Genomic DNA, 12,413 nt, shown 5'->3' with positions numbered 1-12,413 from the left:
TTGTAAATTTTGGTGTTCACAACTTTTCATTTCTTCATAAAATATTAGTAGAAATACTAAATTCTCTGTAGAGTTGTGTAATCCTACTACCAGTACTTTCAATTTTGAAGGGTGAACAAAATCAAATACACCTCAGAAAAATAATACCAGTCTTTGGGATATTGAAGAACTGATGGAAGCATTCATAATTGTGGCCTTAAAAGCCACATGTTTGTTGTCTAATCCTTATATTTTGCTTCTACATTCAAGGGGTTTTATTAGCTTCTAGATTGGAGAGCAGAAGAGGAGAGAGCTTCATTTGCTTACATGTAAAAGTTTGCAGGTAGAGTGTTCTTGGCAGCAAACAGAGTTTTGCTGTGCAGGTCAATGTCAGGGCAAAAGGAGGAGTAAACTGCAGTCTAGTAATTGATAAAACTTCATTTTAATAAAACCTTTTGCTAATCCATAGCCATGTTTATTGGAGAGCAGTGGTATTCCACAATCTATTTTTATGGCATTGAAGAATGTGACATTTTTGTGGTAGTCATTTGATCAGGAACATCCACAGGTAGCACTGAAGAACTCATAAATGTATCCTGAATAGTGGTGTTTCAGCATCATCAGTTTCTCAATTTTGCAGGGGCATAGTTGGGTTGTTGTCCTTGCCACTGCTGGTTGGTTGCTTGTTCCTGAGCCACGGCTCTCCCTGCAAATGCAGAGTGTGGTGTCAGTGAACACACACAGCTGTCAAAGGGGAATCACTGCTTGCAGCTGGTTGGTTTCTAAAGGCAGGATATGACTGGGGTTGGTAGTGTCCCGCTCCAGACCATCTCAGGGATACATGTTACACCACATCACTCAAAACCTGGCATTGTCAAATCAGGGGGAGGTGTGGAAGTCTGTAACTCTCCAGCTGTCTTTTGTAGTGGGAGTTACAGCTGCTAATTTTTATCATTGAGAAAATTCTTTGTATAATAATTTTTTTCCGAATATGCTATATGACAAAATTGAGAAGCATGCTTTTATAAAGGCATATAACATAGGTTTGGGTTGCTAATACTTCCAGCTGAGGAATGTCTGCCTGCAGGTAGTGAGCATTATCTCTAGCAATAACACTTCAGCAATAATTTTGCTAGGAGAAAGTACAAGTAGAAATTGAATAGCAGCTGCAGCCATTGTTGTGGTTGGTAGTGGCTATATCTGTTCTTGCAGCCATTCTCATTTAACTGCTGTTTGCTTGTTTGTAGGAGTTTTCAGGTGGGAGATGGCACAGGTATCAGTTTGGAGCTGGGGCACAGGGCAGCAGTGCTGTCAGCACAGCACACTTGTGGATGCAGGTTCTCCAGCTGTCAGTTTGCAAGTTATGTTGTTCTGTGATATTCATTCTGAAGGACTTCATACCTACATTGATTGCATCTATTCCAACACCAAACTGAGAGTTTATCCTATGCGTGGTTGACTGAATAATTGATGAATGTCCTTTTCACCTGACAGTCTGTTTGGAAAACCTAAAATCCTTCTGGGATGCTGCATGTCCCTCCTCCCCCTCAGTCTGCGATAGAAGAGAGGCTGAACTTTATCCCTTGAGATCAATCTGCTGTCTGTTTGCTAGTCTGCAGAGCTGACTTTGAGCACTGTGCTCTGATGAAGCTGTGTTCCATGGCAGTGGATTTGGATACCTCAGCAGAGCGGAGCAATACAGATGTGGAGCGGCCCAAAGGGAAGGTTCGGATTTGGAGTCCCTTGTTTCTTATAAGTCATGGAGCCTTGTTGACTTAGACTACTGAAAACTCTGTTTATTGCCATTTAGCTTCTGGTACTTCATATGCTTGCAAAGTGTAAATGCTCTCCAGACATCTGTCACATGACAAAGAGGCTTCTTTTCAGGTGAGCTACAGACAGCGCCTCAGGCCTTGAAGGACGTGGTTGTAAATATGTCTTTATTCAAAATGGTTGTCTTGCTGTACCTGTCTGATACCTTCTGGTGAATGGTTAGTTTGAAAGTTATAAAAGACATTAGTCTCGTGAGCATGTTACAACTAGACATTTGTGGATGTAGAATCTTGCCTGCTCACTGGCGTGGAGTTAAAGTATGTAGCCATCAGCCAAAAAAAAAAAGAGACTGTCTTTTCCTAGAGACAAAAATATGTTTATCGAAAAGCTGGGGTAATGCATATTTTAGGATTTTAAAAGGCCATAGTACCAAATGGTTTTTGAACCTGCATGTATTTAAGTGAAAAACAAAAAAAGTGGGAAAAATATATCTTTTAAAGAAAAAGGGATTAGGAAGAGGCTACATTTAGTGGTAAGTCAGTTAAACACATCTCCCACATTTCTCAGGCAGCAGGTCAGGTGTGTATAGGTTTCCTTTTCAACTAGTCAAAAGGGACTCAGTCTGCACAATTGTGCAGGTGGTTTTTATCCTGACATTACTGAAGTCAGTTTCTTCCATGTTTTCATAGAAGATAATGTATTTATTTTCCTGGTTTCATCCTTAGGTCTTCATGAACTTGTGCACTACTAATGTCCATAAAGAAAATATATCTCTGAACACAGTGGTTAGCCTGTAGTGGGATGTTTGGAGTATCTTCACTTACTGCATCTGGAAATTTCAGACCCTGCTTTTTATGTAAATGTTGGAGCCATCTTTCACAGAATTCATTTTTAGTTGCTTGCATCATCTTTGCAAGTGGGTAAGTTGTCATCTGCTGCCTCTCCATCCAAACACATTCCGCAGGCTGGCAGACAGAACGCAGAGTGTGGTTCAGTCATTTGGCTGCAAGAACCTTGAGCATGTAAATCCCAGCCTGGTTCTTAGGTGAGCAGCACTCTGGCCTTGCAGCAGGATGGAACCAAAGGGAGCTATTCCTACGTGGAAGTGTACTGACAGCTCTGTGAAGGAACTTGAAAACAGATAAATTTTAATCAAATCTTCCTGTAAAAACTAGAAATGTAGTACATCTTGCTTAGGTTTTGACTTTTCATGCACACTGTAAAGGATGAGAAGAGCAGAGTCTTTGACCAAGAGCTGAGATGTGCCTTGTTGCTCTAAGTGTAGATATACAAGAATAACTTCGTCATGTAGTAAAATAACATTAGTGTCCCAGCAAGTTGATTTTAGGTTATAGGAGCTTTCCCCCTCTGTACTAATGAGTGATTTACTCTTGTTGCTTGAGTTACCCTTGTGGCTAGATAAATATGAGGATTTTCAGTGACGAGATGTTGCCTATTGTTTTTCTTATGTTGCCCTCCTGAAACAAATCCAGCCCATCCTATCCTAGCTGACAGAGTTGGTAAGAATTGTATTCCCTCTTCAGCGTGGATTGCGCTGGTGGCTCTTCTTACTGGCTGCAGTGGGAGGCTCGGAAACAGGGAACATAGGTAAAGAACAAATTTGGAGGAATAACCAATGTAAGGAAGGCAGGAGGAATACACAGGGAAGGGATGAGGAAGTTGTGAAAAAGAACCACTTCTGTGTGGCATCAATCTTCAAAAGGTCTGGCTTTTTCTTGGGCCTGCACTAAAAGAAGTGTGATTATTCAGTACTGACAAAGCTGTCTGGATATGTCTAAGAAAACAACAAGAGGAGCACAGGGAATAGAGACTAATGAGAATGAAAACTTAAAGCATGGTTTACTACACTTGGCTTAGTGATTTCTCATATTTCTTCTCTTCTTCTCAGTTGTATATTCTTCCTTGTGTCAGTGATTACTTGGCTGCAAGATTGGCTGGCTCAGGAAAATACACCCCCATCTCGTCCCCAAAAGCATGGCTGTGTCAGATGAACTCACTGAACATGCTGGCTTTGCAGCTGTTTGACCAGTCGTTCAGACACAAAAGAAAGTATTTCCCACGTTCCTTCCCTGTATGCTGAGAGCAGTGTGAGGGCCCGGAGTGGCCTGCTGCTGAAGCCAGCTGGTGACTCTGCCCAGCGCAGTGCTGGGGTGCTGGGGCTCTGCAGAAGGAGAAGGGCTGGGAGGCTTCAGGAGTTGGTGTGAGCCACATGAGCAGAACAGGGTGTGCACGGTGGAGGCAGCACTATCCTCTGAAGGGGCAGTTTTGGGGCTGTTTAGGGGGTGTTTGCTTAAGCAAATCTCACAATTGCCCAAGGTGATGGTCCCTGCCAAACCCTCACTGGATGTAAAGCTGAGTCTTTATGGTGGCTTGGTTTGCTCTGCTGTGATTTACTGTGTGGTTTCATAAAGCCACGTGAGTGAGCCTCTACAGCAGAGGCTGAGAAAGCCACTGTTCTCAAAATTGTTTTAGGGAATTTCAAACTGGAGGCTTCAAATAGAACAGCTCTGTCTTCCTTGCACACTTGATCTGGACTTGCCAGCCTGGAGATAGGTTGGCACTGCTTTTGGCCTTTACTTCTAAATAGAGAATTTCAAAATTCAGAATAGGTGTTAAGGATTTTCTTGGACTTATGCTACAAGATGAACTATTTAAGTATTTTCCTGAAAAATTATCCAAGTGATTGAAAGACATTATTTTTATCACAGACTGAAACGCACAGCAAATTCTCACTGTCCTCCATGTTTCCAAGCTTCTCACATTGTGCTCTTGAGCTGCATTAGAGCCATTTACACCATGCACAAATCTGTATTCTGCAACATCCACCAAAAGATCATTCCAGAACATTTAAATCTTCCAGTTCTCATGTATTCTTTACTCTAGCAGAGAATCTAGCGTGCAAACTTTGATGTTCAGTGATTTTAAGATGCAGTCGGTTGTGCTGAAATGCACTGGACAGAGCTATAAACAGTGAAATACATTTTCTGAGTTTTCATTGTGGCTACAGAGATCCTGGATTTTCAATGTGCAGGAGCAGTTTGAGAATTAAAAGAGCTGGAATACAGGGAAGCATTAAGGTGCATTTCTGATGGTTCCTGTGTGTACTGCCTGATCCGTTAGTGCCCAGGGCTTGCAGAGAGCAGCCCAGGGCAGGACTTAGGAAACTGCAGCATTGGGCTGTGGGGGATGAGGGTTTGGACAGCCTGGGAAAGATGTAGGAGCAGTCTCCTGTTCTGAGTGATGTCTGACTGCTCGGCCACGAGACCAGATACAGGCAAAATAACTATGAATCTAATTTTTTTGGGGGGATGAAATCTGGTTGCTAGTTTTCCAATAATGAATCAGTTATCCATACCCGAATGAGTGAGTAGCACAAGTCCAAAGAGTATCTTGAGCAGATAAATCCCAGTCCTGTGAAAGGAAGAAAGAGGATTTTTTATTAACTCCTCTCAACTTCTCACTCATATCAGATTTTAAGGCTCTCACAAAACCTGCTCTTGCTATTTCCTGTTCCTGTAAGGTGAAGATGACTTGACCTTGTAAGTTCCTGTCTTTAAGCAGCATCCCTAGACAGAGCTGCGGTGGTGGGGACTGGGCCCTGGAGAGCTTCTCCCACTCCCTTACTCTCCTGTGCTGTCACCTGGGTCATGGGCCTGGCACAAGGGCGAGGTTGGGTGAGCAGACTTGTTTATTAGCTCAAGTGTGTACCTAAGTGTTTGTAGGATCAGAGCCAACAGTTGCTTAATGTTGAAATCAAGATTAAAAAAATCAGTAACTTTGCCAGGAAATGTGTTAATTGAAGGAACATCAGTTAAAACAACTGCCTGTGTGAAAGGGTGTAGGTCTCTGATTACATCTCTTAACATTGAGATAGATGCACGTTTAACACTGACACCTTCACTAATAATTAATTTGATTGGTTTTTATCTGGATGTTTTTATTAGATACTCAATACTGGGTATATTTTCTGTTCCAATGAATTAGCACACCTTCCAGCCAGCTCAGAGGGATGTTTTCTGGACTGGTTTGTTTCAGAAATCTACTACAGGTAGGTTGAGAAGTTATTCATGGTGTTGGAGTGAGAAGAGAGAAAACTATGGAAAAAACAAATCAAGATTGAGCACAGCAGTAAAACATTATGGTTTTGTAGTTTTTAGTTGGTCCAGTTAACCATTCATTTAGGCAACATACTTTCAAAGTGATCACTTATGCAGAATCAGCACTGCATTTTTGTGGAATATAGTATATTTTTGGCTTTGTGGCACATTATGGAAGCTTGAAAAAATCAAGTGCTTTTTTTAAAGTAAGTAGCAAAATAAAGGTGCTTTGCTTTCTCTTAAGTCTTAAAGAAAACTAAAAACTCTCTTACGTTTAATGGAATAAATACTGCAGTGATTTCAGTGTTTTAAGACATAACTTATCTATTGTAAACTGTAGTTGGAGCTTTGGGAAGAGAAGTATGACCATAATGGCACATGGTACTGGCTTTGGCTGGGGTGGAGTTTATTTTTTTCACAGTAGCTGGTAAGGGGCTGTGTCTGGGCCTTGTGCCCAAGGCAGAGCTGGTAGTGCAGGGCTGTGTCAGTCCCTGCTGAGCAGCACCTGCCCAGCACTAGGACTGTGCTGCCCCTCACCTGTCCTTCAGCCGGCAAGGGAGGAGGCACAGCTGGACAGCTGACCTCACTGACCGAAGGGCCATCCCAGCCCAGAGGGCATTGTGTCCAGCAGTAGAAGCTGGTGGAAGGAGGAGGAAGGTGGACCTTTGGAATGATGGCATTTGCCTTTCCCAGCCACGCATGCTGGAGTCCTGCTCCAGGATGGCTGGGCACCTCCCTGCCCATGGGAAGCGGGGAATGAATTTCTTGCTTTGCCTTACTTGCCCATGGAGCTTTCCCTTTTTCTATTACACTGCTTTTATCTCAACTCAGGAGTTTTTGCACTTTTACCCTTCTATTCTCTCCCTATCCCGTGGGAAGAGGGGTGTGAGCGAGAGGCCCTGTGGGACTGAACTGCCCACTGGGTTTAAACCACAACACCTCTAAGTAGTTAATTGATTTAAAGCTGCAAACATGCATAACTGCATAATTGAGAATTCTATACTACTTTCTCTGTTACTTAAAAGCTTGTCTTTATTATTGTCCTGTATTTTGTACTTCTCTCCTGGAAATCCCAAACCATGGCAGGCACTGCCCTGTTACGTACAGGTGGAGACACAGTGGGATACATGGACCAACAAGCAGCCCCTTCTGGGAGAAGCGCATTTGTAACTTGTGAGTTTTTGAGACTTGTCCTTTTGATTGCTTAGCAGATGTTTCTAAATGAAGGAAAGGCTTGATTGGGTAGTTTTGTTACTTGATATGCTTGCAAATTTATCAGGTCTTTTAGAAACCTGAAACACTGAGTTACAGTCATAAAAGAACTATGGAAAGTGATATAAAAAATCAGACATGACACATGGAATTGTGACGTATTCTGTGCCTTGGGTTCTTACTGCTTGATTAAAGAGTTGGCTTGTAGACATAAAACTTTGAAGAAACCATTTTTATTTTCTAAAACCATAAAGTTGCACATTTGACTTTTCAAAATCCTATTATACAACTATTAGAGGTCATTTTTTATTCTGCTTGCTTAATTGCTGTTTAATGGGTTCTGTAGAAATGGTCCTTGAAGCTTTAGGTACAGCTTGTTACAGTCTCACACAGCAGGTGTGGCAGCCTTTGTATCTGCTAGCTGAAACCAGTAAAAATAGTGTTTCAAAAATATCCAGATATGTCTGGTTACTCATTTGTGGCACCTTGGAAATCAAGTAGCATTTAATGCCACTTTATTTGTTGAGAGTAAGTTCCATTCCAGTCGCAGAGTTCACTGTGGTCTTGCAGTCATGCACACCCACAGGCCTGGAGCTCGCATGAGGAACACCTGTGGGAGCTGCCTTGGGTGAGTAGGGAGGGCTTTGCCCTGCCCTGGGGTGCCCTGACTGTGCTGGGAGAGGAAGGGATGCTCACCATGGGCCGCAGGACTTGGAGATGAGGAGGACATTGTGGTGTGGTCCTTACCTTATGTGCCATATCTGTGGTGAGGGGAGATCTGTGTCTGTGGTGAGGGAAGGTGAGGGGAGATCTGTGTCTGTGGTGAGGGAAGGTGAGGGGAGATCTGTGTCTGTGGTGAGGGGAGATCTGTGTCTGTGGTGAGGGAAGGTGAGGGGAGATCTGTGTCTGTGGTGAGGGGAGGTGAGGGGAGATCTGTGTCTGTGGTGAGGGGAGGTGAGGGGAGATCTGTGTCTGTGGGAAGGGAAGGTGAGGGGAGATCTGTGTCTGTGGGAAGGGCAGAAGGCAGTGGAGTGGCTCCTGGTGTGGCTGGGCTAGCATGCTCAGGTGTCCTTGCACAGTCCTGACACCAGAAACCTGGCAGGGTTGGGTTTGCGCAGTTTCTTTTTCCATGTTCCAGAAGATAAATGTGTGGATGTATGGTAAGAGCATGCAGGTTCATTTCAGGGTATGGGGCAGCTTCCCTATGCTTCACCTGCAAGGTGCTGAGGGGAAAAGTCCTGCCCGGCTGAGTCTGAGTTGGGCTCCTTCTCTGATGTGTTTGGGAAACAGCTTTTCTTTCTCAGTTTGCCACGGTAGAAGCTGGTGGGTGACCAGGGTTCTGCACCACAGGTTGCCCCCATGACTGCTCCACTGCCTCTCATCACTTATCTCCCTTGAGTTTCCCTGAAACTGTTTGATTCCCTTAGTGGCTGATGTGAAACTGCACGTGAACCATGTCACCAGCCCTTTTAGCAGACCAGAACACTGTGGTTAATAAAGACCCCGTGCTAGCTTTGGAGAGCTCATGGGCCTGAACGGGAGCTGTTCCTCTCACCGCCCACATGCTGCTGTACACAGAGCAGAACAAAAGCGCTTGTTCTTACACCATCACCTCACCTCTACCCATAGCAGCAGCACAGTACTGCTCTGACAACACAGTGCTCTGCCTTTGCCTGGGCTCGGCGTACAAGCGCAAGGACAGAAACCTTCCAAGAGGCCAGGAATCCCAGGAGAGATCCCTCCAGGGTCGACTCAAGTCCCCCTTCAACACCATCAGAAACATGCAGCTCTGCAGCACAGGTGTGCACTGATCCTGTGGATTGCCCTGTGCTCATTCAGGTGTTCATGGCTAGTAGAACTCCAGACTGAGGGGTCTCACGGGTCTGTTCCTGGCCTTGGAGCCCCTTTGCAGCCTAAGCATCTCCTCACCCTTTGAGTAACGAACGGAACAGGGAAGGAATCTGTTCCTGTTTGTCTGCCCTAGGAATATTGAGTGAGTTTGTTCTGAAAATCTAAAATGAAATATGGGCTACTTCTAACATTAGACCTCGCAAGTTTTATTTTCTGAAGGAAATTAAAGCATGGTATCTGTGTAGAAGCTTTGTGAATGCTACCTACTTGCTGTTTCAAAGCGTTAAACACACTTCATAGCTATCTCTGTAATATTAGTTAATAGTGACTTTGATAATTGAACAAATTAATTGGTTTTTTCCATGGATTGGAATTGTTAGTGTGCTGCCTCTGCAATAACACATCTTGGGATTATTGGACGCTAATCCTGTCCTTTCCACACTATCCATAGCCGAGGGCAATTGCTTTAACTTTAGCATTTTAATTTCCTCTTTTGCAAAAAGAGCATTGGAAGCATTGCTCCCATTAAGCTTTTATTACCATAATTAGTCTCTTCCATAGTTTGTTCTTGACAGCAGAGCATTCTGCTGTTATGTGTCATTCTTCTGTGCTGAAGACTGTGTGTGGTAAACTTGTACTGATCCTGGGTGTTCTTAATAGTTAACACTGGTATTTTTCATGCATCTTGAAATTTGCTGGTTTTATTAACCACCACAAAATAGTGTTTTTAAAAATAATCTTGAACCATCATGCTGCCTTCTTGCTCCTGCCTAACCCTCGAATTGTGTAGGTGATTCTGGTCTCCATTTGCAAAGGTGAAACACTGTCACACGACATAGATTGAGATGAGTAATGCAAAGTTCTCTGCTAATTTAGTTAAGTTTGGAAAGCTTATAGAAAAAAATAAATATAAGTTATAATCCTGAAAACTTGGATTTTAAACATCACTGGCTGAAAATGTAAACTGTCTTAAAATCTTGTTATTGCAGGCAAAATGCCAGCCCCTGAGCAGACCTCAATGGTGGAGGAGGGGCTGCCACAGACAGCGCAGGAGACTTCCACGGGCCCAGGCATGGAACCAGAGACTACTGCCACAACCATTTTAGCTTCTGTAAAGGAACAGGTATCTGCCTCGTTTTCAGCAATTCATCAGTTCAGAGTGTGTGTGGAGTTAACTGCTGTCTCTTACAATGCTGGAGCAACCATTATTGTTTGTTTCTGTAGCATGTGACCCAGTGTCACTATAGTATATTTCGTGTATCAGTTTAAGAATCTAAATATAAGGGGTTCAGTTACCTGCATTAAACAGAAGCATCATTCTGGTATTCTGTATCCCTTGGAATGTCTGCACTGCTGTTGTAAGTTAGACTGGAAATGCAGGTTTAGTGTTAAGAAAGAAGAAAAGCTAGTGTAGAATTGATGCAACATTGGAATCAGTCCTTTTAAGTCCTGCAGAGCAAAGTGTTCAGTACACTGAAGTCCTGCACATACAGATTGACTATGATTAATTGTACTTTATTAAAAAATGGGCTTTAAACTCTGAGTTTGGTTTCAGTTACCAATACCAAGGTACTAATACATTTCAAATCTGCAGCACATTTATGGGTGTATATCTAAAGTGATAATTTCTATAGGAAAAATAAAATTGTGTTTGCAATCAAATTCAGCCTTAATTTGTAAAGATCATTGAAGTGGGAAAAATTGCAGTTCTACAAGGAAACACTCTAGTTAAAGTTTTTGTTCTTTTTTCTTTTTAAATTTAAAGAACACAAAGGGAGAAGGGATACTTTGGCTTTCATTGTATCATGAAATAACGATCATCTTTATTGACTTAATACACAAACCATAACATCTGAACTTCAGAATAAATCTGCTTTGCTGTCTCTGTTTTGGAACTTCCTTTAAGATGAATCAGGATTTAATTCAAGATGGTAGCCCTGAATGCAAACACTTGATATATTAGTTCTTATGTTGTCCCGTATTAGTATTTTTTTAAAAGGTGAGAATTAGGTTATATCTTCTTGAGATCAACAGTTTTCATACCCATAATACCTTTTGTTAAACAAAAATTTTCTGCAGGTTGATGAAATTTGAATCTTAATTTTCATGCCTAAATTAATAGTTTCAAAAGTAATTTAAGGTGACAATAGCAACCCTAACAATTTCTTAGTGGTGTTAAAATTAATATTCACATTTGCAGTGTGCAGGGTATCAATGCCAGAGGCTGTTGCAGTGTGAGAAGTCAGCCAGGAGTTACAGGAACCTTCAGTCCCTTCTCACCAAAGAGCAGTTTGCCTTGTGCCATCTTAACCTGTCACAAATGGCCATTAGGACTCACTTGCTTAAAGTATGTTTGTGGTGGCTTTTAGTTGGTCCATCTTATGTTGCAGTGCATAGAGAGTGTGCTCATGGTAGTGGCTGGTGAGCTGGTGAGCAGAGTGGTAAGTGTCAGAGCTGGGATCTCTAGGCAGGTATCCCACTGCCCAGGAAGGCTCTGTGCTGCCGCTGCAGCCGTGGTGGATCACATTGAGCGAGTGGTTGGGGCAGCGCTCTCTGAAACAGCTTCATACACTAGTGTGCAGTACAGGCATTTGTTAGTGTTCCTTTGCCTGCCCAAGCAATGCTTTTATCTTTTTATTAGTCCTAGAGAAAAAATGATAATGGAATATTTCTTTCTTTGGAAAAGGAGGTTAAAACCTCTTTCGCTTTCCGTTTATAAAAAGACTATTAAATATGTGGGCTATTGCATAACTAAATTCTGATGAAAGCTAAAAAAATTTTATTTGTCATTAATTGTTAGAGTTACACAAACTTCAGAACTGGAGCCTTACTGTGAAATGTACAGACACATAACATGAGTGCGAGGGGAGGAAGATGTAAATTGTCCTTCACTCTTGGAAGTGATAATATGAAAGAATTAAGAGCTGAACTGTTGCTTTCTGGTATTTTTTCTGTTGATAATAATTATGGACACTGACATGTTCAACACCCTTCCTGTGTGGCAGGAAGCCCAGAACAGAATATTTTCCAGTGAAGTTCTTTATTAAGCTTGAACAGAAACTGCTACACTGTTTGCTGTTTCCTTTGCTGCAGGAATTGCTGCGAGGTGCAGCAGGTCAGTGTTTGTAAAATAGAACTGCCACACCCTGGCCCAAGTACTTCAGAAACACTACAGTGAAAACACAATCAAGAAAAGCCTTTATTATTACTTGTCAAATTGGGCAAGATTTTAGCTTAATAAAAACTTCTAAAAATACTACAGTAGTTCTAAGATAGATAAATGTATTGAATTACTTTAAGCTTTCTGCCATGGCTGTGAGATGATAGTTACAATTATATAAAAAGTTGCACTAATTAGCCAATGAACCCTACAAGCTGCGTCTGAATAAACTTTCCATTTGCTTCCGCTTGTGTTCTTTTCCTAGGACAGCAAAACAGTTTAAAGCAACTATTTTACCAAACTGGAGTGTGTCCTCTGAA

The 12,413-nt window shown here is 42.3% G+C and overlaps 1 protein-coding gene across 8 annotated transcripts in view; it reads left to right on the top strand.

The window, feature by feature from the left end:
- PKP4 (plakophilin 4) overlaps positions 1 to 12,413 on the top strand; it is a 71,741-nt gene that overhangs the window by 17,214 nt on the left and 42,114 nt on the right. For 3 of the 8 annotated variants that reach the window (XM_039554807.1, XM_039554802.1, XM_039554801.1), the window contains exons 1-2: positions 8,115 to 8,882; positions 9,923 to 10,056. In XM_039554807.1, the coding sequence (XP_039410741.1) occupies positions 8,645 to 8,882; positions 9,923 to 10,056 (372 nt within the window). In that variant the 5' untranslated portion in view covers positions 8,115 to 8,644. Of the gene's footprint in view, positions 1 to 865; positions 7,044 to 8,111; positions 8,883 to 9,922; positions 10,057 to 12,413 lie in introns of those variants that run through there. The other 5 variants (XM_039554804.1, XM_039554803.1, XM_039554805.1 and 2 more) reach the window with 4 other exon arrangements.

This window comes from Corvus cornix, chromosome 7 (assembly GCF_000738735.6).
Source record: "Corvus cornix cornix isolate S_Up_H32 chromosome 7, ASM73873v5, whole genome shotgun sequence".
Lineage (NCBI taxonomy): Eukaryota > Metazoa > Chordata > Aves > Passeriformes > Corvidae > Corvus > Corvus cornix.
Note: the sequence above shows the minus strand (reverse complement) of the source record. Positions and strands in the feature narration are given on the sequence as shown.